This window comes from Pyricularia oryzae, chromosome 4 (assembly GCF_000002495.2).
Source record: "Pyricularia oryzae 70-15 chromosome 4, whole genome shotgun sequence".
Classification (NCBI taxonomy): domain Eukaryota; kingdom Fungi; phylum Ascomycota; class Sordariomycetes; order Magnaporthales; family Pyriculariaceae; genus Pyricularia; species Pyricularia oryzae.
Window position 1 is genome coordinate 1001198 of NC_017851.1, and position 24740 is coordinate 1025937.

Consider the following 24740-nt stretch of genomic DNA (forward strand, 5'->3'; position numbering starts at 1 on the left):
GGGGTGTTCTTTTCAACAGTAAAAACAGCAGGAAGTCCTTCCCCTGGCACGAACAGAACAACAAACAGGCTTCTTTTGATGTTACAAGATCATGGTGTTCAGTCTTGAGTGTCTTCTTACCTTTGGGGTCTGTGATTTACGCTGTCAGTCTGTCACTGTGTACGGCAGGATACCTAGGATTGAAAGAAAGTGTTCATGGAGACTCGATAAAACAAAACAACAATCTAGTCATCGAATCATAAACCCATATTCCAGACCTGATATCCATTATACCCAGGTTTCATCCTGCGTATTATCCCTAAACGCCAGTAAACAAACATAAACTCCAGAAGAAGAAAAGCCCCTTGCATCCCCAGTACCCAAGAACCAACAAACTCCGTCATTGCTTGTTAGACCCAGACAAAAGCTTCGCGTACAGTTCGACAACGACCTCTCCCCACATCTGTCCCTTGCCGACCTTGTCGCCAATCTCCTTGCTCAGGAAGTCAGCCATCCGCTCCTCGTTGAACCGCTGCCCGTAGACGACTCTAGCTCGCGGCTTGACAACCGTACCACTCGCGCTCTGGCCGCTCAGGTCGATAAGAACCTCGACCTTGGTCTTCAGCCCCGACAGCAGCAACGTCGCCTTGACGACCATGGAGGTGTCCGACGTCCGTGAGACCCTGGTGGGGAAGGTGCAATTGATGCTCCTGATGTTGGCAGAGACCTGCTTCGCCTCAAGCCAGCAGGCACCCACCACGTCGAGCATATGTCGTAGAGAGGTGCGCGGCTGGTCCAGAGCCCTGACCTGGTCGCGGATGCACTGAAGGAAGAATTCGAGCTCGGTAGTGACGGGTACGGGGTCGCGTTCGCGGTTTGCCGCGATGTACCAGAGGTCGATATTGGTGGGCTGCTTGCTGGCAGCGCTGTTCGGGATGGCGAAGCTGGTGGGATTAAAGACTAGCTCAATCTCGCGGTTGTACGTCATTGATATAGTCGTATCGGAGCAGCCAGTCACTGTCCAGCCGTGCTCTTTTTCGATGGCCTCAACGCGTGCTGTTTCAAACGGGTTAATTAGCATGTCGCGCAATGCAGGGAAGAACCGACCAGCATGGTCGTAGGTAAGAAACGAAAACAAGAATAGAAAGCATACCTCTAAGATCCATAATTTCATCAGGTCTCCAGCCTCTACATTCCTCCCTCACGCGCTCGGCTTCGCGTATCTCATTTAGGCACAGCTGCTTCTTTGTCGTCAACTCTCCAATAGCTTCCTCGGATTGTTGCAGGTCCTGCTCCAGTTCTGCAATTTGCTGCTTCTTCAGATCGATATCTTGGGTAGCGGTAAGCAACTCGTCCCGCGCAGCTTGCAACTCGTCAGGATCGCAATCGGCAAGCTCACGCACCGCCTCGTCGAGCAGGCCGTGTTCTTTTTCGAGTTCGGCAAACTTCTCGACGAGCGCAGGAAGTGTCGAGTCAATGAGAGCCTGCTTCTTCTTCAGGACCTGTTCGTCTTGAGCCATGCCCTCGGCCGTCTTGTCCAAGCCTTCTTTGAGACCCTCTTGCAGCTTCATTCGCCATTCGTACCACATGGCCTTGCTGAGGAGGCGAGCATGCAGCTTGACATTTTTGAATTGGTTATCCATCAGAACTCTAAAGTCCGGGCTGGCTGACATATACTCTCGGAACAGGGGCGGGTTGTCAGCGAGCGTCTCGCTCTCAATCTCCCGGACGATGTCGCGACCCTCCGAGATGTACTTCTTGAGCTCGCGGCATGAGTGTTGGTACAGCTCTAGCATCGGCACCGTACAGGCACCGGCCACGACGCAGCGCTCAAAGGACATGTCATCCTTGCCGTCGCTTCCAGAGTTGTCCTTCGCTTGGGGTGCGACGGTATGCCGGCGTTTTGTGGTCGTCAGCTCCATGAATCGAATGCTGGTCATGTTGAGGAAGTCCTGCAGGCTGATACGCTCTTCGTCGTCGTCGTCCAGATCCTCAGCATCAATACCCTCGCCTCTGCCGAGATCTATTGCGCCATCGTCCTCCACGTCCCTGAAATGACTAAGACGTCTTGGACTTGGTGCGGTCCTGGAGATCTTGATGGGAGATTTTGGTGTGGACACTTCGAGAGATTGCTTTGTTGAGTCTTGGCTCCTGCTGGACTTTGAGAGTCGTCCCGTGGTCTCCTCTTTGGATGGAGGTTGCTGTAGCTTGATGCTTTTGACTGGACTCCCATGGTGGTTCTTTAGTCTCTTCACTCCATCCTTCTCTTCCTCCCCATCGTCCAACTCGGAAGGACGCTTTCCCAGTAAGCCCTTGGCGCTGCCAACGTGTAAGCTCTTGCGACCACGCAGTGGGTTCTTCTTCGGGCTGAGTCCCTGAATCATCTCTCTAAGATTTACGGTGACGTCTCGTTCGTCAGCCTCCCGCTCCATGATCTTACGGCCGTCTTCCTTATCCATTTCTTGCTGCCTTTGGCGGTCGATTTCTTGCTCCATTATGCGGGGGTTATCCCACTTGACACCCCGGCGACCAAGCTCCAGATTTCTACCAGGGGAGAACTCTTTTGCTGCCTCGCCAATAGATGTTCGGCGCTCGAGAAGCTCCGCAACCCTCGGAGAGCCCAGACCCAAGCGGTCAGCGCCGACTCCAGAGAGCCGTCGTCTCTGAGGCGTCAGAGCAACAAGGGGGGTCGTTGTCCCTGTCGCAGGATCCTGTTGGAAAAGAGATCTGGTAGGTGACCTCTGCTTTGCCGGCGACACGGGGGCCTGTTTATTATTTTGACCAGCTGAGCGCACCGGTGACTTGGATCCGCTAGCAATGAATCTAGATGGCGACGACCGTAACGGTGTACGTGGCTGCTCGGGAGATTTGGCGGTTTGAATAGATGGTTTTGCTGGAGAGTTCCGACCTGGAGACTTGCGGATTCCACTATCATTGGATGCTGAACGCTCGGGTGACCGACTGGGTGAGCGGCCGGGTGAACGGTCGGGTAAAGGGTTACGGTTTAGGATCGATTTCAAGGAGTTCTTGATTGGCGACGATGGCCTGGACGGAGACGATTGCCTGCTGTTTACCGGAGGCGCCTTCTCTGCTGAGCGATACCCCTGAGGCGTTTGCTCGTTCTCATCCGCCGGACGAGTGACGGATGCGATGATTCCTCCCAGTGCCACGGGTGACATGTCCATGCCTGCAGTCATATCCATCTCCCCATCACCCTCGTCATCCTTATCGGTGGTGATGATTTTGCCCAATCCTACCGTCATGTCCATGCCAACAGTCTGCTCTGCATCTGCATCATCAAGGCGCATCGTCGTGTGGCGCCGCGCTCCAGGCTTGCCGCCCTTAGCAGCACCTGTTGCCCAAACACCGCCCATTACGGTAGTCAGCTCCATTGACATATCCTCGTAGCCTTCACCGTCTTGTTGTTCAACCTCATCGTCGGCTGTGGATTGAATGCCACCCATTGGTCTGGTGAAGTCCATCGTCTGATCCACGCACATGGTCGCCTCTCTCTGGGCTGCTCTCTTCTGTGCCATAATTCCCCCAAGTGCATGCGTCATGTCCATCGACATGTCCATTCCGTCTTCGCTGGCCATAGTCCCATCGGCATCTACTGCTCTGACGATCCCTCCTATGGCATGCGTCTCCTCCATATCCATGCCGTCGTCCTCGTCCACCACTGACCGTACAGGACTTGAGAAAATCTCTTGGTCTTCCTGCATCCCGCTGCCCGGGGCGGCCTTCTTGCCCCAGCCAATAAAGGCAGGAATTACCTCCTCATCTTCATCTGCAGCCGAACGGGCACCTGCTCTTTGTGTGGCCAATCGCAGCATCTCGTCTATACTGGCCGTAGAATCGCTGCTCATAATCGACATGGAACCTGCCGAGACAGCAGAAGCCGTGGTTACCTCATCGGCATCCAGCGTCATCATGGTGCCGTCGCCTGCATCCGAATCAGACTCGCCCTCATCCGGGTCTTCAATGATGTCGTCGCCATTGTCAGAGTCCGAGTCGTACACAGTGGAACCCATGGTTATGTCGTTCTCGTCCAATGGCAATATTCCAGAGCTCCGTCTCCGTTTCTTCTGGTGCAGTTCCCTCTGATCCGCCGGAGAGTCTGGGACCACATCGTCTACATGTTCCGGTGGGGTGGATGGCGGCTCTGCTGGGTTCGACTCCTGCTGTGTTGCATGCGGTGCCGGAGATGGCGCCGCGAGTGACGAGGCACGTCTAGTGGAATCTGTTGATGTGGTCGAGTCTTGGGCATACTCAATCTCATGGAAGGTGTGCAATGTAGCTTCAGCCGCGAACGACACGCGCCTGTTGGCCAGTGACTTGCGCCGAGCTTCTCTTCTGTCCTTGATCTCCTTTTCAAGGGCTACCCTCTCCCTCTCCTCACGCTCACGGGCTGCGGCTTGTTGCTCCTCCTCCGTCCGCAAGGCGACCTTGGTGGAGTCGCCTTCATTTCTGCTGGTGGCTTGTTTCGGTTTATGTGGTGGTATTTCGGGCAAAATGGGTATTGTCGGTTTAAGGATTGATCTTGGCAGAGGTGCTGCTATAGACTGCCCGACAGGTATACAAAGTTAGTTGCGATAGAAAAAGAAGGAAGACATCATGAGGCATCATGTCCCATAGCACACCTGTCTCCTGTTTCCGTTGGCAGGTTTGAGCGCATCTAGGCCACCAGGTCCTATGCTTTTGCTTCGTGACTTTTTGCGATTCGCGGCCAGTGATGCCGCCGACACGTCAACCGTGGCATTTTCCTTCTCTCCGGCCCTTCTCGACGGCGAAAGGCCGCTCAGCGACTTGCGCGCTCTCTTGGTCGCGGGGAGCGTGACGTCGCCTTGTGGCGGCATGGCTGTTGCTCAGTTGCTGGCTTCACATGCGACAGGAAGTAAGCGCCAGGAGCTCAGAGGCCGTTTTACTATAGCGCAAGATCGATTCAGCGCGTTGGCCGGTTGTCTCTCTTCCAGCTTGTATCAGAAATTAATATCGACGCGTGTTTTGCTGCTAATTGACGCGACTATGATGGTGGGGAAACTAGGCTCGATCGCGACCCTTTCTCTAGCGACAGTAAACAAGCGGCTAAAGGTGGGTCGGATACGTCAAATGGAAAGTGGTTGCTGTGGTGACAGTCACGTGTATCATCCCCTCTCGCAATCGATGAGGTCGGAGGATCTGATTACAGTCTTGCATACTTCAGGTGGATGGTACTGTCGGTGTCTTTTTTTTTTTTTTTTTTTTTCATCACGTTTATCCTGATGATCGGCGAATAAACTGCCATCGGTGCATGGATGCATGGGAGCAGACATGGATATCTAAAGTTCAGCATATACACAAAAAGACCTCAGGTCTAGGAAGCCTAAAGCTCGTCCTTCACCATTTCCTCGACATTGGGCTTCTTCTCCAAGGCGCTCGGGAGAAACCCTTCCAGTTCCATCCACTCAGATGTAAACGCCGTGATAATCTTGGCCCAGTCTTGCAGCACCTCTCCATCCAGGTGCTCTCCGTCATCCATCATAGTGTGCCAGACACTCGGGAATGGTGTCGGTATCACATGCAATATGTCAACACCGCGATCCATGAACGGGACATGGTCGTCTAGTATGTACCCCTGAGTAAAGGCACCCGACGGCTTCCCAGCCTCAACCAAAAACGGATTCTTTTGTTGCGCCTGAAGTAGGTCAAGCTTCCGCAAACGCTCCTCGACCTTGGCCATATTTTGATAAGCCCAATGGGTGTTTTGGAAGTATGATGGTATCCGCGGAGTGGGTGCGCCCAAAAGGTCAAGGAGTACAAAAAGTGATATAGACTTGAGGGAGTTTGAGTGAATAGACGACTGCGGGTGCACCTCTGCTTCCCAGTCGGCAGCAAGTGCTCTGTAGTTGTCTGCGAGTCAGTAACGAACTGGGCTGGACTGAGACCTATCAACGGATAGATGACACGGGAAAGATGGATCGTTACCTAGAACCGTAGAGTGAGTCCGTGTCTGTCCACGAGACCCACGCCTCCTCGCCATCCAGCAGGATGATTTGCACCCCTTTCTCCTCCTCCAGCCCACCCCCTGTCTCGCCACGAGCCATCATATCAGACCACTTCTTGGTCAGCGCACCGTCAATGCTCCTGGCGACGTGCATCAGCAAGGCACAGGATGCCGCGCTGTCCGTGGCCCCGATAAACCCCTCTGGCCGGAACAGGCTGTCGTAATGCGCGACCAGTGTCAGTCTGGAAACGTCACCCTCGGCGGCCCATGGCGGGTCCCTCCTGAAGATGAGGTTGCGGAACGGCACATCCTCGTCACCCGTCGCCGGAGTCTTTGCGGTAGTATTGTGCCAGCCGATGGACCAATCCGGAAGCTGCCGTGCAAAGAAGTCCACGAAGTGATCCTGGACCTTTTGCGAGCCCGGTGTGCCGGGGACACGCGGGATCAATATCGGGGCTAAAAGCTGGCCCGTGCTGATATCAAAGTCGCCGCCTGCACCCGGTATGTCCTTGAGGCTGTTGTCCGAGAGCTCTCCGTAACCGGCTGTGAGAGGCGTCAAAAGCAGCTGGAGCACCAATTGGCCCGTCAAAAAAGGACCCTTCATATTTCTTTGCGTGGCAGGCAATCTCATACGTACTAAGCTGTTATTATAACGCTATCCGATGCGAAAATACATTGCAATCAATCAACCCTTTCAGTACAAAATTAGTTTCAATAGCATAATTCATTTCAGCTTAGTTGGCCTGTGTCAGGCTTGGAACGAATTTGGTAAGCTCCATTTCGAGGTTACATTTGATGGAGAAAAATCCCGAATGCGAGAGGGGTCTGAGTTTTTTACGGACACGCGCAGCCTCACACAAAAACCTTTGAATCTTTGAATTGAATCATGAACCTCCATAGGGGATGTGACATTGTGACAAATTGATGAATATGGATATCAAAGCTTGGCTTTCCATCGCCTGACTGTGTGTGTCCACTGTCCAGGCCTACACCTCCATGTGTTTTTTTCTCTTTCTTTTCCGGAAATAGGAAGATCAAACAGACGCTAGCTCCCGGACCTCCGCTGAAAATAAGGGTTCAACCACAAGGACACTATATATTGCGACAGTAAACAGGATTCTAGTCTCATCAACCAGGTCCCGTCACGAATCCAATTCGAACTTCATTCAATGCAGGCAGGAGGTTTTGAACCGTAAAATATGATGCGTGGTACTTGAGGGGGAGCCAACTTTGTTTTTACGAAACTCCAGTTTTCGTATCCTCTCCTCCACCTTGGTGTTTCCTCGGCCATAATAACCAACGGTCGATGCAACACGAGAGAAGAGAACCGGTAGATGGACCTAAACCTAGAACTACAGTACGAAGTCGGTAAAACGACGCGTCCCTCTTCGCTCGCTCTCCTACGAAGTATCTGTCTTCCTGCAACTACCTCGTACAAACCCAGAAGGCAATTCGTAAATGCTGCAGAAGTAGCAGGTGTGACAACACTCTTAACGCATGAGACTTCGTATTTGTTGAGGGGCAAAATGGGAGAGGCGTAGAGCCTGGCTTTGCTTGGCTGATGGGTAGGCGAGCGACAGTCAACCAAAAAGGCTTACGGGGTCCAGAAAAAATATTGAATTGGAAATTGAAGATAATACCCGCCGACTCTGGACGGAACACAAAAAAAAAAGAAAAGAAAAAAGCATCTAACACACCTTTCAAATCCAGGAACGTCTTTCAACCGGCCACCATAGAGAAAGCCGACGTTGAGAAACAACGTCAAACCATCGAAGCTTTTCCCCAAATGTCTCTGTTACAACCAGCCAGAAGAAGCTCCTTCTTCGCGAATCACAATAAAAAACACGGGCATGATCACCTGCGGCTAGGAGCTAACTTTCCGACTACCGTCGTTCCACAACGAATCCACATCAAGGAGCCCCCATGCTCTGCTACTTTCATCGACGCGCCATAATTGGTGGGTTGCAAGCCCACCCTGGCTCGAATACCCTGCATAATGTTAGCGCTAGGCAATATTGGACCTATAGCCAAGCCGGTACTAATCATCGTGTAGGAAACGCCTTTAGAGCTGCGAGATAGCTTCGTGGGTCCTGCCTGTCGATGGTCCCTGCGGAGATGGCAATGTCACTTTCTCCTTTTTAATCATTCCCCGGGAGCATTTTTCTTTTCTGTTTTTGTGACTCTGTTTTTTTGCTCCAAGGCTCATCTCCAATTCAGAAGTATTTGCTTTCGGTCCGAGAAAGAAATAGCTGTCGGCGTCGCTCGTTTCACCCGGCTGTCTGTTTGCTCTTCGCTCACTCTCGTTCATAAACAATTACCAACATACTGCTCTTAATACATAATTCTTCAAACACTCGCTTCTTCTCGCTCAGTCGTCTCTTATCAATCATCCTAGGAGTATTCAACACACACACACACATACATACACACATACCCTCTAGATAATTTGTAGGTTTTTTTTATCCTTATCTTCCCACCACGAGACCAGCTCTGTACTGCGATACGAAGCCCGAGCCAACAAAACCAACTGGATCACGAGATTTTCCAGCATTGATAATACCGGTCGACTCTAGGCCAAGACGCTAACTCGTCGATATTACCAGAGAACCAGTTCACTTTCGTCGTCTACCGTCGTCCGACAATAAACCACACAGCAGCGACGATGTTCTCGTTCAGACTCGCCCTTGTTGCCGCCACGGCCCTGGTTGCCCAGCTTGCCGCCGCCACCGACTACCCGATCGATCCCCCTTCGGTGCCTCTGGCTACCCGTCGGAACTGGTGCACGTCCGAGACCACTCAGTGCCCGCTCATCTGCCTCGACACCGGCAGCAGCGGCAAGCCCCGAGACAACTCTTGCGATCCCGTGAGTCGCCTAGCTCCATTCCAGAGCCCGCTACGCCGTTCTCTCCGCTAATGCACAGGAAAATAACAGATGACGCTGAACTATGCCTGCGTTTGTTCCAACGGCAACTCGCCTAACCTCACGTGAGCTTCGCCCTACGTCAAAGACAATTCCAGATGTGGAAACTGATTCTGTAATTAGCGAGTACTCCCTCACCATGCCCTACCACAAGTGCACACAGTTCCAAGTCAACTGCGTTGCTGCGTGCGGTCTCGCCGACAACCAGTGCTCGGAGAACTGCAGGGTCAACAACCCCTGCGGTGCCGCCAGCCCCAAGGGTGCCAGCGCCTCCGGATCCGCCGCCGTCGTCGCCCCATCGTCCACCTCCGCCGCCCCCAACACCATCCAGACTGGCTTCGCCGGCGCTGGCGGCAGCAATTCCAACACTGGCTCGGGTGCAAACATGGCTGCTCCCTTGTCTTTGGGTGCTGCCATTACGGCTCTCCTTGTTGCCCCCTTCTTGGTGCTGTAGATTGACGCAGATTTATGGATTGAGACGACATGACCTTCGAACCTGGAGAGAGCAGAGTGTTTGGAATTAACCATTTTGTATGCAGCGCGCAGCCCGCGCTGTGATGAGTAATGGCCATTTGCTTTATAAAGCGGAGTCATATATTCTGGATAATTAGTCAATGGAGAGCTCCTTACCTCAAACCCCATATTGAAGTATTCGTGTGTCGTCCCAGCCGTTACTGAGTCTTGCTCTTTCAAATGCGGAGGCGCTCAACTGAATACTGTGCGTGAAAAGGCTGACCTTCAAGGTCGGTCTGATCAGGGGTTTGTGGGTACCTCATCGGCGAGTTCCGGCCTATTGCAGTTCTTTGTGCTAGTTTTTTGAAAGCAATAACAAGCACGAGACGCTGCTATTTTCGGAATGAAGCATCTCGATATCTCACAGAGCCACTAGACAGCTAGGGTGTCCCTAGTTCGGGTTCACCGCATATCCTGGACTGGCATACCGTGGAGTGAAAAGAGAAAATAAGAAAGAAATAACGAAACAGTTCAGCCGACCATATGACTGCTGTTTTAATGTGCACGCTACTTTGTCTATTGTGGTCATGACATCCTCGCTGTCGCGTCAATTGCGGAATCGTCAACATACGCTCTGGTGAGTTCTGTGCAAAAGAACCAAAAATCGACATGCGAACGTGAGACAATGTTTTATGCACTTGCCTCGGGAAGTACATGTCAGCTTTTTAGTGTGTGTCACAAAATAGCCCGAACCAAGCTTGACTGCCCTGCTTGTTTGCTGGCAGCCTTTTTTTTGGACGATGTTAGGGTTACACGGGATGACAAGGAATGCCACGAACGATTTTCACATGCCAGACACACCCCTGCTCATGTGACTTTTTTTTTTTTTTCTCTTGGTCCCCATGGGTGGCGTCTGGGGCAGGTAAATTTGAGAGTGACATGCGAAAGACCTGAACGGGCGCGGGTGCAATTAATCAGATCAAGCAAGCAGTGAGTAGAAGAAGTAATAAGCAAATAAATAAATCGTGTGCATAGTAGTTTTACTTTGTCGAAAATACCCAAGTAACTTAATATTCAATGTTGTACGTCATAATCGTTATTGGCATAAGTCAAACTTCAGGGTTCCATGAGGTGTGCTCATCTACAACGGTACGATTTATGAGCAACCATGCTTCATCCAATCGACAAACAGGGGTTTAGAGGGGAGATGGGCTTGAGCAACAGGACAAAAAGGTGTGTCTTTGTTGGGTTAAAACGGGCTCGCTCTTTTGATTGAACCCGCATATTTTATCCAAGCTCCCAGACCCGAACTCCAGTCAAAGCCGCCGCCCCTCCTTTCGACAGGTACCTAAGCTTAGGGTAGCTTTTAGCGGAGCGGAGCTGCACCCTTCATCAGGATCGAGGTGGTCCGCCTCCATATCTTGCATGTGCCCTGGCGCCGACCGCTACCTCATCCAACGATTTGCTGTCTTCGCCCACACACAACCGCACCAAGAGGACACCCACTTCCTCCACCAAGGCGGCCCGTTTCGCGGGAGAGAGAGAGGGAAAAAAGAAAGGAAAAAAAACGCGAGAACCAGAATTCAAGGAGGGCAATTCAATTCGAATCCTCAATCCTTTATTTGGGTGTCTTGTTTGCATGTGGAAGCTGCAAGCGAGCGTCATTTGGTTCCGCTCCTCGACGCTTTACCGATCTGCAGCATCACGGCAGACGCCAAACAACGTGGTCTTTGTCGTGGCCACCGGTTTTTCCATCCAGCATAGACTAGGTGCATATCTAGATCGAGAACCTCGCTAGGGCGCCGGATAGCCAACGTACGGACCCCCCGCTGCCGAATTGCGGAAGTCAATATCTATCATCACGTCTCCTGAAAAAGGAGGGATGTCCTCGTAGCAACCTACTTAGCAAAGATTCCCTCTTTTTGCTCTTTTACGCCAGCTCCCCCTATCACCCCGCAACACTTGCGCGTCATCTGCGCTTGGCACTCCGTGTGCCTTTTTGTGCCTTTTTTTTACCAAAATCGCAATCATGCCCACCGACAGTAGTAAGTCGTGATCTCTACCTCGCAGTTGTGGCGAGTATGTGCAGGCCGTCGAACGATTGTTGACAGCAAGCGACTTTTTATAGAAACGGCCGCCGCCGAGTGCATCTCGGACGACGCACTGATCCACCTCAAGTCGTACAAGTATTCGAGCGTCGACAAGTCGCCCATTTCCAAATACATCCTACAGCCCTACGTACGTGCGCAACGGTTCCCGTCTCCGCCTCCAGGCACCCGCTAATACTTGCTTATACGTGCGTTCGCACAGTGGAATGCCGCAGTCAAGCTGCTGCCCATGTGGCTCGCGCCCAACATGGTCACTTTAATTGGCTTCATGTTCATTCTCGGCAACGTAGGCTTGCTACTCGTATATATGCCAGATCTGGAGGGACCAGTACGTCAAGAAATTCACAGAGCAAGCTTCCTCGCCGCCCCATATCACAGTGCACTAATTTCGTGTCTCAGGGTCCGTCATGGCTTTACTACAGTTTTGCCTTCGGTCTATTCATGTACCAGACGTTGGACAATCTGGACGGCAAGCAGGCCCGACGTACAGGAATGTCTAGCGGACTCGGTGAGCTATTCGACCACGGCATAGACTCGCTTAACTGCACCTTGGCCAGTCTGCTTGAGACCGCAGCCATGGGCCTTGGTGTGTCCAAATCCGGCGTCTTCACCGCTCTCTGCCCCTGCTTGCCGATGTTTTTCTCAACGTGGGAGACGTACCACTCGCACACGCTCTACCTGGGCCGCATCAACGGACCGACCGAAGGCATCCTGATAGCCTGCACCATTATGATCCTCTCCGGCTACTACGGGCCCGGCATCTGGACTGAACGGTTGATTGATCTTTTCGGGGAGAAGTACTTGATGGGCTACGCCGACATCGTTGGCGACTACTCGATCCGCGACGTCTGGATTGGAATCATCGTCAGCTCGCTTGTCCTCACCCACATTCCGCCCTGCATCTACCACGTTGCCATCGCACGCCGCAGCAGGGGCCAGGCCATTGCGCCAGTGTTCCTCGAGTGGACGCCTCTGCTCTTCTACTCGCTTTCCATCGGAGCATGGGTTTACTCCCCCTTTTCGACTCTGCGCAGCCACAACCACATCGTCCTGTTCTGTTGCACCATGTCATTTGTGTTTGGGCGCATGACGACCAAGATGATCCTCGCACATCTGACCCGCCAGCCGTTCCCATACTGGACCGTTATGCTGTGGCCGCTTTTGGGTGGTGCTGTCCTCGTAAACCTTCCAAGGTTTGGCTTTCAGGCCGTCTCGCACGAGGTCGAGCTCGGATACTTGTGGGGATACTTCGTGTTTGCAGCAGCGGTCTACTCGCGCTGGGCATATGTTGTCATCACAAGCATTTGTGATTTCTTGGAGATAAACGCCCTGACGATTCCGAAAGAGAAGCAGGCAGAGAACAAGCGCAAGATGCAGCTGGAGCGGGCCAAGCCTCTGCTCAACGGCAATGGTGCTTCCAATGGTGCTTTGAACGGCAAGAAGGTGCAATGATGCGCAGATGTGCCGTCTAGCACCTGGTGATATTATTATCCCCTTACTAAAGTGCCTGTTTTAATATGATCGGGTTGGGCGTTCTCATTTTCAGTCTTTTGCGGATATTCAATTTTCGCCTGTTGCCCTCTCGAAGGATCGCATGTGATCTGAAATGGGGCTTGGCAACTGCGTTCATACGGAGTTTGTCCAATGTCCGTCTCCTTGGACAGTTTCACTCTAGACTGTTTGAGGGCTCGCGGAAGATTCAATGGTATTTGCTCGCAATGCTGGCATGCACGGGTCGGCGTTTAGGGGGTTGTGGGGTTTATTCATCGTGCTTTGCATCACTTGCTTCGAATTCCCACTTTGCATTCGCTTCGGGTTTTGTATATGACGGGTCAAGATAGTAGTAGTCTTCTTAATAATTATTTAACAACAGTCAGCACTGCTTTCTGTGGGAGGAACCCGAAAATGTGGGTTCTATTAACTCCTGGTGTGAAACTCCGTCGGCGGTAAAACAAAATACTTCGTATCACTACAAGGCGAACAGACTTTTACACAAAGTTATGTAACAACACATACCGAATACTCATTAGGGTCTAAGGCGATCGGTGTTAGTGGCTAGACTAGTTGCTTCGTCGGCGATAGGTGATTGATGGTCAAAGATTTGTAAGCTTACGAAATAGTCGGGTTGTCTTTCGCCGAACCAAGTAATTTCTCGCTAAAATTCTCCGGTAAGGCTATTTATTGCCGATGTCCAAAATCTGTGTCCAAACACAGGTATTGTAGATAGGACTTAGTTAGGCCTTTGGCGACCGGGACCTAGATGCACTCAAACGTCCATATCTCCTTCTTTAACTGCAGCCTTGGCAAATGCTTGCATGTCAGATGTATACCCAATAAAGATCAAGGTTTTCATTCTCAAAGTCTTGTGGATGCCGATGACGGCGCCGAAAACGTCATTAAATGCACACATCGCGGACAGTTGCTCAAAACAGAAAAAGTGACAGCCTAGTTATAGATCGGGGATAAATTCAATGTAGGAAAAACCCGAAAACAAAGTAAGTTATATAAACGGTAGCTTATCCCTCAATGCTCAACCAACATGATGATATTCCAAAACACTCACATAGACACATATACTCCGTACACTATACACGCTATTCAACCAGAATATCCCACGAATAGAACATTTGCAATTCTCAAAGTTAAAAAAAAACTCACCGAGACCACCAAACCCCAAAAAACCTCATCTAGATCCATCAACATGTCCGTCCCTACCTGGCTCATCACAGGCGCCTCCTCGGGTTTTGGCGAAGCAATTGCTAAGGATGCCCTCTCACGGGGCCACACCGTGATCGCAACGGCGCGGTCGGCAAACTGCCTCAAGCACCTGGCCGAGCTGGGCGCCAAAACGATGGCGCTGGACGTGACGGCGTCCGACGCCGAGCTGGCCTCCAAGATGGCCGAGATCGGTACCGTCACACACGTGCTCAACGCCGCCGGCTACCTGCTCGAAGCCGCGATGGAGGAAGCCACAGCCGCCGAAAGCGAGGCCATTTACCGGACCAACGTGCTCGGGGCCGTCAACATCACCAAGGCAGTGATGCCAGGGCTGAGGGCGGTGGCGGCCGACGGCAGCGCGGGCGTGCAGCCTGTCATTGCACACTTTGGCAGCCTGGGGAGCTGGATCGGCGGCGCGGCGGTGGCGCACTACTGCAGCACCAAGTGGGCCGTCTCGGGCTTGTGCGAGGGGATCCGCGAAGAGGTGTCTGAGTTCGGCATCGCAGCGTGTACAATCGAGCCCGGCTACTTCCGGACCGAGATCCTCAACACGGCCGGCGGGAAGAGCAGGCGCGTGCAGGCCTCGGAGCCAAAGAGTGACATTTACGGCGAGGACAGCGCGGTCGGCAAGTACAAGGCGGCGCTGGAGCTCAGCAACAACAAGCAGCCGGGCGACGTGCTCAAGGGGGCCAAGGTTACGGTCGACGTCCTGACAAAGACGGGCGTCGCTGAGGGCAAGGAGATCCCGCCGAGGTTGGTGCTGGGAAGTGATGCTGTTGACGTCATTAGGAAGAAGTGCCAAGAAACACTCAAGCTGTTGGAAGAGTGGGAGGACATCGCAAAGTCAACCGGTTATGACGAGTAAAACTTGAAAGGGGCGCTGATAAGAATCAACATGTATCGAGTGTAGCACTAGGACTTAGAAATCGATGTTAGATAAAGCTGTTTTTCTTGATTATTCGACCACTGCTATGATTATTGGCTCATAGCATCCTTCTTTGGGCAAGAAACTGTTCTGTGTTTCCCCCGGTGTATGATATGATATTCCACTGCGTGGCTCCCCTGTCCAATTAGAAAATATGTGTCCGATATCAATGCGAGAATGCCTATCAGCTGTGCCATATACGCCTTCATGGAATCAAGGTTCTCGATTGTGTAATGAGTGGCATGGTGGGTGCCGACTATTTCAAGTCAAGTCCAACTTGATGCCGGACCCTCTTCATGACTTTGCGTGAATACGATTAGTTACTTGAATAGCCGACACGTTATTCAGATGTATTCTTTATGTTGCCGCCTGCGTTTATGTGCAATACACGGCATTTCAATCCTCACAATTCAGGAGAAGAGGAAGTCTTTCAGCACGGGCGACCCTGAAAACTCTGGATTGAGCAGAATGCAGCTGCGATTTAAAGTCAGCATGGTAACCAAGGGCCAAAGGTAGGGAAAACCATGTCATACTTCAAAAAGTACTGCAGCCCCGAGCGCCTCTTCTCCAAGAACTTGGGTCGGAACTTTGCAATGACGCTCTTGGGCGGCAAGACCGGTACAGCAGCCTCGAAGTTTGGAAATGTCACCATTAGCTTGTGCCTGAGGTCGTCAAACTCTGAGTAGCGCTTTCTTATATTCATGTACGAGCCCTGGAAAGTCAGTCGTCTGGTTAGCATATTCCCTCATCTTAGATGATAGCAAGGCGGTACGCACGCTCAAAGTCTCGACCCTGATGTTCCATACCACAAAGGCCCCGATGTTGGTGGTGCTGCTGTTGACGATGACGTAGTCGGTTACAGACACGCTTTTGGCCCAGCAGGCGCGGTTGCGATCACGGCCCGACACTCGCTCTGGGGTCGCATCTTCGCCAGCCGTCTCATTATCATGCATCATGATGGCATTGATGGGCGCAACGCTCTCAGTCGAGCCGTTATGGGGCGGCGGTGCTCTGCCGCTGACGCCGTGTTCGCCAAAGAATCGCGGCGGATCGCTCTGACTGGGCGACCAATATGGCGGGGCCGTCACTGGTGATTGTACGGGCGAGATTCTACTTGCAGTGTGGGCTGTATCATTTTGGAGATCCGCGCCTCGATTGTCATCAGCAAACAGCGGGGACTGAGAGGAAGATGATTGATGAGGGGCTGTCGTGGTAGTAATGTCGCCCGGCGCTGAGGCTGTCACCTCGGTCGCCATGCAGCCATGAGAGAAGCGCACAATCGCGCCTGGAGAGTTAAGTAGTGCCTGTGATTCGCAGACGTAGGCAGCAGCCGACTGCCGTGTGGCAGTAAGATGTCTTTCTATCGCTATGGAGGGAGTGCAGCTGGGTCTTGTTGTGGGTGGCCGGGCCGAGCCACTGATGTCGGATTAAGGTTCAAGATGGGAGAGCTTAGAGCTGCCGGGATCCTCGTCGCCGTCGTCGCTCGGATGATTTATGTCAGATAGCTTGAACTTGGTCTGCCATACGCGACCGTCTCGTCTCGAATTTTAAGTGTTAAAACACAGATTGAAATGTCGTGTATCGGGGGTTGACAGATCAAGAATTCAATGGTCGTGGTTGTTCATGTTTCTTTGGGTGAAACCATTTGGGGGGAGATGCTGCATTGTGACCGTCGATCCAAATACTGGGCATAAAACCTAGCAAATTACCTAGACCTAGGTACAAGCAAGAGCTCGCTCCCTGTAGAGCCGCGTTCTTTCTTTCTCTATTGCCCAGGATCGTGCGACATGAAGGCGTGAAGAACGTTACTGACCTAATGAAGGGAATCACTTATCCTAGGGGCATCATGTTATATTCCTGGGTCCCATCCTTTACTTCACGTCTGTAATCCTTGACAGAAGCAATTCAATTGATGTAAGGAATTGATTACTCAGGTACCTTGGTACACGTGCCCGTATATCGTACCTGAACGATCTGGCTTGGCGTTGGCTCATGCGAAGCATGGTGCTAATTACTTCATACATTACTTGCAACTCAAGCAGATATCCAGCAGAATTAGGAGCTGATGCATTTGTACTTCATTATAGTGTTCTTAGTACACAAAGACGCGATTTATCTTGGATATTGTATGCTTAACCGAGATATATCAGTCACTCGATCCATTTCAAAGCCTCAGCCCTAAGTGGTACCCAGAAAATAGTACTTTGAACTGGATGAGTATTTCTAACCATGCAGAATATTTCAATGGTGAACAGCAACGGTACTGGGTTAAGGAAGCAGCCTGCTACGTTTGGAAGAATGTCTCTAATGCTAAAATATCACATTACAGGAGCTTTGAGTTTGTCAGGTTTTAAGGTTCCTTGGGGTCAAACCGGGACGAGTGAAGTAATGGGTATGTACTCTGGGGTGGTTCCAGTAGCATCTCATTGGCTGATGCTCCCACGAAGAAGTGGGCCCTGGTTCCGCCACGTAACAGGCCCGTCCCGTCTAGAGAGCTTGCCTGCCATACGTTGCCTTGAGCGGCAGACGAGGAAAAGGTGTCCCGATTATATTAGAGCTTCACCACTTTCGCAGCAAGCTCGTCAACAACTCAATTGGATTCGCTCACGACGACAAAATGCAACTTTCGAAATTGGTACTGCTGCTAGCAGCTGGGGTGTCCCAGGCAGTCGCAGATTGGTCGATTCATGATGCTAGCATAACCGTCTCTGCGAAGAAGGGCGCTGATAACTTGAAAGAGAAGTACGAACCCGCGAACTCACATCACGCAGCACTCATTCATTGCCTCATCTGACAAAAATCAATCTAGGCTTGACTCACCTTTGACAAAGCCCGTACAGATAGGAAACGGCGATTCTTTCAAGATTATCCTCACAGCCAAAGACGACGGGAAGGCCAAGCGCCCGCATCAGGCATTCGTGCACCTGTATAGCACCAAAACAGACCTCTCGGCTCCTTTCCCAATGACCGTCAAGGAGAACGGAAAGGCGATGGTGCAGATTGTCAGTCAACACGAATATCCACTACTCTACTTGACGAGGATATCGGCTAATTACTCTGGATGAACGCTAGGCCTACAAGGACGTACCTCTGCAACTGCTCGCTCTGAAAGAGCCTATAGCGGCCAATATATTTCTCGCATCTTTCGGCGAATCATCAGGTGTTAATCTCCCGAAGTTCACCATCAACTTTGTGCAGGACCCGAACTCGCCGCCTCCCGAGGTTGAGGCCCCTGTTCGGTACCAAAAGCAGCCAGAGATTCACCACATCTTCCGCCCGGACCCCAAGTCCCCGCCCAAAGTCGTGTCTCTCTTCTTTGCTGCCGCCGTGGCTGCCACGGTACCGGCCTTGTTCATTGGCGTACGTATATGGCAGGCCTGTTCGGAGCTGGGATTATGAGTGAACGCTAACAAGGACTTGCTACAGTGGACGATGCTCGGTGTGAACCTCAACCACTTGCAGAAAGCTCTCGGCGCAGCGCCTTTGTCGCACGCCACCTTTTTCGGATCTATTCTGGCGATGGAGGGTGTCTTCTTCCTATACTACGGTGGATGGAATCTGTTCAAGGTCTTGCCCCTCGTTGGTGTCGTTGGCTTCACAACATTCATCAGTGGCACCAAGGCTTTGGGCGAGGTGCAGAGCAGGCGCTTGGCTGGTGAGAGGTAGAATCTCAAATGGCAGGGAGCGGATGGATAACAGAAAGAACGGCGGATGGGATGACTTCCTCCGGATTGATGTGAAGATAAGAATGAACGTTACACCTTGAAATAAAGGGGCATGCCGCGCACGATGGGACCTTGGGAATAGGTAGGTACCTACCTACCTAGGTACCTATTTGGACCAAGCTGGGACATTTGGGGGAATTGGCGGGCCCAGGTGGAACGTCATGCGAGGCGCAAGACTTGGAACTGCATTGACTTCTGGCGATTTTGCAATGCAATTTATACTTTCTTCTAAGTTGCGCAAGTCATATGTCTCCGCAGCCACTTTCACGGCATACGATATCGTTGAATTGCTGTACAGTTTGTTCCAAGGCAAGCTTAGTAGTAGATCGGGAGATAATCGGCCTACACAATCAAATTTGGAGCTTCGAACATGGAAAGGGTCCGATCACTTTTTATTGACATTGTGTTATTTACAATATGCAATGATGTAATACATAGGCACATACCTAGGTAGGTATACATGTTGTTGTTGTTGTTGTTGTTGTTGTTGTTGTTGTTGTTGTTGTTGTTGTTGTTGTTGTTGTCAAGGTATGTCGATCGGCCTTCGATTGCGCACGATTGACCCTAAGCCGCAATTAGCACCCCCCTCGCATCACTCAGCGCACAGACGTTTCGCGACGCGGTCGGTGAGTTACTGCGCCATAAAGTGGTGGCCACCAATTTATTTTGGGGAAAGCGCAAAATTCCAATACCTACTGTCGCTGATTTTTCGTTTTGGGGAAAGCGCAAAAATAGGGAGGGGGCTGGGAAACAGTGGTGACGTTGATGTGCGTTGGGTGCTGGACGAATTGAATGGTGCCGATGTGCCCCACTTGAGCTAGCTAGCTTCCCAGCGACGCGACAAGGTAAACAAAACAAATCAGCTTCCCTCCCACTTTCCAGACCTCGGCCGGTTCACCCACCACTTTGTACTTTCCAGACTTCAACATAACTTGCTGCTGTAACATCAACTTCTGCTTCACTGTTGCCATTCTGATCTTCTAGATTCCAATAAATTGATCGTCTCGATTGCTATTACTTGAATACAAGCTTTTGACATCCAATAACAGCTTTCATCACATTCAACCCATCAAGCAAGCGCGCCTCGCGTTCCCACATCTTGATCTTCAAACATTACATTTGAACTTGCCATCAAGAATAGCAATGGCTACCCATTCTCGACGTGCCTATAGGGCAACAGCCTTTGACGAACGCCATCCCTTCTCTCCTGCAACGTCTGCAGCTAGCCGCGAGACGCTTACCGAGAGTGAGATCGACTTCACCGGGTCGCTGACTGAGAGCATCAACCACGCCATCGAGACTGGCGATTGGACTGGCGTCGCCGCCTCGGCCGAATACACAACGCCTTCACGCGCACGCGCGATCTCAGATCCTACAGTTGGTTCGGAGCACCTTCAGCCCATGAGAAACTTGGCCGGTGCTGCTTTCGCCAGACATTTTCGCGACTCGTCACAACTACCAACACCAGCTTCATCACGAAGCGACTCTTCGGAGTTTCAGTTCCCAACACGTGACTATTATCAACCATCTGGAGCAACCAACAACGCTCGCGAGCCTTCTGTATCATCCAAGCAGTCATCGAAGCCCGCATCTGTTAACACAAATTCGACTACCGGCTCCAGGCCAAAGCGAGTAGTCAACATCACCACCGCGAGTCTCTCTAGCTCACGCCCAGTATCACGGGATGCCCAGAGCACTTCATCACGTGACGTCGCCTCAAGGTCTTTTTCCCGCGATGCTCACAGCTCTACTGTTCACGACGCCAGCTCGAGGCCTGTTTCCCGCGATGTTCACCCCTCCACAGCTCGCGAAATCATTTCAAGGAGGCCTGCTTGCCACGATGCGCCCAGCTCCACGGCTCGCGACGCCTCATCAAGGCCCGCTTCGCGCGATTCCACAAACTATTCACACAATGTCACCGCAAGACCCAGTTCACGAGATATTATCAACTCCTCTTTGCGCGATGCCACATATAGGCCGCCTTCGAGAGACACTACTAGCTCTTCATCATCACGTAATACCACCTCGAGGCCGAATTCGCGAGACGCACCTAGCTCCACATCGCAGGATGCCGCATCAAGGCCGATTTCACGAGACCATTCGGATCCTACATCTCGAAGCACTTCGGGATCACTATCTACACCTCCTAGTTCTCTTGGGTTCGGCGTCATTGGAGCCGAGAACACAGCCCATAACAATCATATCCAAAACCTTATGCTAGGTGGACTCCAACTTAACGACCACAAACCAAAAGATATTCGCTCGATACGAAATACACCCCTATATCAAGATAGGAAGCTGCCCAAGGAGGAGAGGCAGATCATGGATCTGTTGGAGCAGCTACGCAACGAAGTTCACATGCTCAAAGACCACAACAACATGCTCCGCGAACAGAATAGCCTGCTTGAACAGGGAAATATGCGGCTGCAGGCAACAAACGATACTAAGGATAATCAGGTTGCCGATCTCAAAAAACAGAATCTCGCGCTCGGCGAGCGCAACAGCTTGTTGCAGAAAGAAAATATGGAGCTACAGGCACACGCAGACAGAGCTAATGACCACGTGGCCGAGCTAAACGCCGAGAACAAGAAGCTCGTCACTGATTGTAACAACGCCAACGACCGCGCTGATACCCTAGCCAACCAGGTCAAGAGACTTCAAGTTGCTCTTGGTGAGACGACCACGCAGCTACAGTCAATGTACGAATCGCAGCAGCAAGATGCAGGACTCAGAGTTGAGGTCGAGCAACTGCGCAAGCAGGTTACCATGGAGAAAGAAGTTCGCATTTTTACCGAAAAGAGTCAGAAGCAGGATGCAGGGCTCAAGGTGGAGGTGGAGCAACTGCGCAAACAGCTGGCGGAAGAGAAAGAAGCTCGAGTGGCGACCGAGAAGGATCACGAGTTTATTATTCAAGATTACGAGCGTGTTCAGAAGGATCACAGGGAGGTGTTCACCCTATTTAGGGGCTTTAAGGAAGATCACGCCCACCTGGAGAAGGAAAACGAGAAGCTGCGACGCGAGAACAAGGATCTCCAGGAAGAAGTACTCAAGCTGAAGAATCAGTCGCGACAAGAGGAGAAGAAACGGGCCAGGAAGACTCAGGTCACCTACACCCGGTGGTACGATGATAAGACGGGAACGACCGGTACGATCGCATAAACACGGAGTTTGGGAATTAGCATGGCGTGGCATGTATAGCATTATTAATTTTTGTCTTTGGCTTGTTTCTTTGTTTGTTTTCTTGGGAGCATTGCTCGGCGCATTTGGGTTACAAGGGAAAGGCGTTTTGCTTGGGTCAAAAAATTTCCTGATGGCGGTTTGTTTGTGATAAAAAAAAGCTGCTTGTGTTTGGTTGTTTTGGGTGTTTTTGATTGGTTTTACCTTCTCATTCGTGTTCATACTTTCTGTTTTTGATTGGTTTTTTTTTTTTTTTGTTCTGTTTTTTTGTTTTCTACAAAAGAAGTTTCCTCTTGTTTGTCTTTTTTTCGTTGGGAATTGGGTTTTACACCAAGGGTTCTATACCAAAGGAGTTGGGTTGATACCAAAAAGTGGTAACATTGATATAAAAATGCCACTGTTTCTTTCTAACATTCGTCTATCTGACTTTGTGATCCATGTGATTTGTACAAGTGCAGTGGTAAACTTAGACGCCAGTCTTCTCCGGTATGCTTATCTTTCCAAGATCTCCCTCTGTATCACCATGAATGGATTCCTTTGTCCACTTCACATTCCAGTAGGTAGGCAGCTGTTTTATGTTAAAAAGCCAGATTCTATTGAACCATCAAATAAGCTAAACTAAGGAGTGTACTCAACCACTCCATCTACAACTTGGCTGTACCAAAGGAGTGGGGATTAAATAGGAAACATTAGCCATTGCGTGCATAGAAAACCGCGGCAGAAAAGAATTAATTAGCCCGAATGAGCGTGTCCGAATCGAAAGTATTAACCCAGAGAGAGCCACCCAAACTTCCTCTACTTCATCACATCATCTATCATATATCACCAAGTAAAAAAAGCAAAGACGAAAAGAAGAATAAAAAGAAAGAAGAGAGAAGAGGGGAAAAAAGGCATCTAGCAGCCATAGGTGAGGATCAAACCAGTGCCGTGCTGGGCCGGGTACGAGACGGACCCCTGAGCCTGCCAGCTGGCGACCTCGAGCTTATACTGCATATCCTGGCGGCAGGCGAACGAGTTGATGGTGGTGCTGGTGCCGGGGGTGAAGGTGACGGTGCCGACGATGGAGCCCGGAGCGGGGCCGTTGACGTCAATGATGTTGACCTGGGGCCTGGTGCCGGCGATGGGGAAGCCGGCGGGGAAGACGGCCTTGAGCTCGCAGGCGCCGACGGCGTCGGTGGGAACCCAGAAGCCCACCCACTGCGGGGCGTTCTTAGACACCCAGACACCCGAGGGGGAGGCGGCCACTGTCTTGCAGGCGCGGGCCTCGAGGGGAGTGGCGGAGGCGACCTCAACGGGGGCGGCGAGGACGGTGGCGGCGGTGGCCAGGATGGAGATGATGGTGGCGGTGAACTGCATTTTGGCGGTTGGTGGGGTTTTGTTTATGAAAGAGGAGGTTGAAGAAGGGTTGTAGATGGAGTGGTTGAAGGGTGGTGATGATGATGTTGGTTTTGGTAGTTGTGGTGTGGTTTGTTTCTAGTGTTTTTAGTGAAGGCAGATGATGTTGATGCTGATGATGAACAGAGGGATGATATGATACAATCGAGGGATATTCCGTCAACTTTATACATCTCGAGACCACTTACATGTATAATACCCGAGAGTAATAACAACCCATGAGCAGCATATCAGTTCTCCGGTTCCAAAGATCCATGCCAGCATATGACACGACACTCCACCGAACCTCATCACAAGTTCTTCCACCCAAGGGCTCGTATCCTAAACGGAGCTGAGCGGGAACGTGGTGTGTTGTGTTGGTCAGCCTATCACCAAAGCCTCCACCCCCTCCTCTTCTTCTTGCCCAATACCAAAATATCATGGTGCCGGCGCCGTTGAACCAAATCGGCGCCAAAATACGAGGCTACAGCACATGCCAGCCCCGAAATAGGGCATTTCATGAGAAGGACGGGAGGTCCATGTCAACAAAGGCTACACTTCACTTTCCCCCCGGACGTGATACTTTTGTTGCATCTACCTATAGCAACGCCTGCAGGGACCTTAGCTTCTGAATGGACACATCACGACCCGAAAGAGTCCGGGCTGATATTCTTTTCGGGGCGGAGGATAGGCGGCATGTCTTTTTTTTTTGTTTTTTTTTTTTGCTCAGCTTTCTTGGCCTTGCTAGTTCTTCAGAGCAAGATCAGCCGTCCACTCGATACTCCCTCCGACTGGGGTGAGGCAGTACAGAGGCACAGTAGTTTGGTTTTGTCAGATTCTCACCTGCATCTATCTATCTTTTGTCCCTCCCGAGGGATTCCCCACGCCCCGGCACTTTTTTATTAACCGTTTTTATGTGTGGAGGCGGCTCAGCCCAGTCGATGGAAAATACCTCCGCGACGGGCCTTTCTTTCTCTCAGCGAGTAAGGGACACTAAACTATGCGGGGAAGTATTCCTGGATCGTGGGCTGTCAGCAGGTAGGGCTGGCAAGGGCTGGGTCAAGGTCTTAGCGCTCCTTGTCTTTTAAGAGGTTGCTCGGTCTGTCCGCAGACTCACCTTTCAGCTCTTATTGTTTGGAAATCTGATATTCAAGCCTAAAAGGGCTTAGACTAGAATAGGATCCGCGATAGTCGAGCTAGCTAGCTACATACCTCCATGCCACCCTCAGCCACACATCGGTATAGTGACATGTTCGATTGACTATGAGCTGGCCCTGCCACGACTGACAAAAAAACAGGCCATAATGAAGGAGGAAATATACCAACCCACTCATAAATCTCACAGCTTGCTCAACACCGAAGTCTCGCGTAAGACGAA

The 24740-nt window shown here is 51.3% G+C and overlaps 9 protein-coding genes across 9 annotated transcripts; 5 read left to right on the forward strand and 4 right to left on the reverse strand.

Moving 5' to 3' along the window:
• Nucleotides 1-5: 5 nt before the first annotated feature.
• Nucleotides 6-5001, reverse strand: MGG_03693 (uncharacterized protein). The gene is made up of 3 exons (XM_003716140.1): nucleotides 4620-5001; nucleotides 1133-4541; nucleotides 6-1035 (listed from the first exon to the last, which is right to left on the reverse strand). Exons 1-3 carry the CDS (start codon nucleotides 4833-4835, stop codon nucleotides 380-382), a joined length of 4281 nt encoding a protein of 1426 aa, XP_003716188.1. The 5' UTR covers nucleotides 4836-5001; the 3' UTR covers nucleotides 6-379.
• Nucleotides 5002-5062: 61 nt separating this feature from the next.
• Nucleotides 5063-6696, reverse strand: MGG_03692 (glutaminyl-peptide cyclotransferase). The gene is made up of 2 exons (XM_003716141.1): nucleotides 5944-6696; nucleotides 5063-5858 (listed from the first exon to the last, which is right to left on the reverse strand). The coding sequence occupies exons 1-2, from the start codon at nucleotides 6591-6593 to the stop codon at nucleotides 5342-5344; spliced, it is 1167 nt and encodes a 388-aa protein (XP_003716189.1). The 5' UTR covers nucleotides 6594-6696; the 3' UTR covers nucleotides 5063-5341.
• A 1430-nt stretch (nucleotides 6697-8126) lies between these two features.
• Nucleotides 8127-9555, forward strand: MGG_03691 (uncharacterized protein). The gene is made up of 4 exons (XM_003716142.1): nucleotides 8127-8410; nucleotides 8566-8825; nucleotides 8895-8947; nucleotides 9006-9555. Exons 2-4 carry the CDS (start codon nucleotides 8625-8627, stop codon nucleotides 9334-9336), a joined length of 585 nt encoding a protein of 194 aa, XP_003716190.1. The 5' UTR covers nucleotides 8127-8410; nucleotides 8566-8624; the 3' UTR covers nucleotides 9337-9555.
• A 971-nt stretch (nucleotides 9556-10526) lies between these two features.
• Nucleotides 10527-13376, forward strand: MGG_03690 (cholinephosphotransferase 1). The gene is made up of 4 exons (XM_003716143.1): nucleotides 10527-11380; nucleotides 11464-11573; nucleotides 11646-11771; nucleotides 11843-13376. The coding sequence occupies exons 1-4, from the start codon at nucleotides 11365-11367 to the stop codon at nucleotides 12893-12895; spliced, it is 1305 nt and encodes a 434-aa protein (XP_003716191.1). The 5' UTR covers nucleotides 10527-11364; the 3' UTR covers nucleotides 12896-13376.
• A 285-nt stretch (nucleotides 13377-13661) lies between these two features.
• MGG_03689 (3-oxoacyl-[acyl-carrier-protein] reductase) lies at nucleotides 13662-15165 on the forward strand. The gene has a single exon (XM_003716144.1). The coding sequence runs from the start codon at nucleotides 13983-13985 to the stop codon at nucleotides 15024-15026; it is 1044 nt and encodes a 347-aa protein (XP_003716192.1). The 5' UTR covers nucleotides 13662-13982; the 3' UTR covers nucleotides 15027-15165.
• Nucleotides 13900-16982, reverse strand: MGG_15287 (uncharacterized protein). The gene is made up of 3 exons (XM_003716145.1): nucleotides 15863-16982; nucleotides 15620-15798; nucleotides 13900-15560 (listed from the first exon to the last, which is right to left on the reverse strand). Exons 1-3 carry the CDS (start codon nucleotides 16340-16342, stop codon nucleotides 15497-15499), a joined length of 723 nt encoding a protein of 240 aa, XP_003716193.1. The 5' UTR covers nucleotides 16343-16982; the 3' UTR covers nucleotides 13900-15496.
• Nucleotides 16983-17616: 634 nt separating this feature from the next.
• Nucleotides 17617-19253, forward strand: MGG_03687 (uncharacterized protein). The gene is made up of 4 exons (XM_003716146.1): nucleotides 17617-17828; nucleotides 17896-18088; nucleotides 18159-18446; nucleotides 18513-19253. The coding sequence occupies exons 1-4, from the start codon at nucleotides 17704-17706 to the stop codon at nucleotides 18750-18752; spliced, it is 846 nt and encodes a 281-aa protein (XP_003716194.1). The 5' UTR covers nucleotides 17617-17703; the 3' UTR covers nucleotides 18753-19253.
• Nucleotides 19254-19691: 438 nt separating this feature from the next.
• MGG_03686 (uncharacterized protein) lies at nucleotides 19692-22385 on the forward strand. The gene has a single exon (XM_003716147.1). It carries the CDS (start codon nucleotides 19955-19957, stop codon nucleotides 21968-21970), a length of 2016 nt encoding a protein of 671 aa, XP_003716195.1. The 5' UTR covers nucleotides 19692-19954; the 3' UTR covers nucleotides 21971-22385.
• Nucleotides 22386-22558: 173 nt separating this feature from the next.
• On the reverse strand, nucleotides 22559-23587 carry MGG_03685 (uncharacterized protein). Its single transcript, XM_003716148.1, has one exon. The coding sequence runs from the start codon at nucleotides 23342-23344 to the stop codon at nucleotides 22883-22885; it is 462 nt and encodes a 153-aa protein (XP_003716196.1). The 5' UTR covers nucleotides 23345-23587; the 3' UTR covers nucleotides 22559-22882.
• Between the last annotated feature and the right edge of the window lie 1153 nt (nucleotides 23588-24740).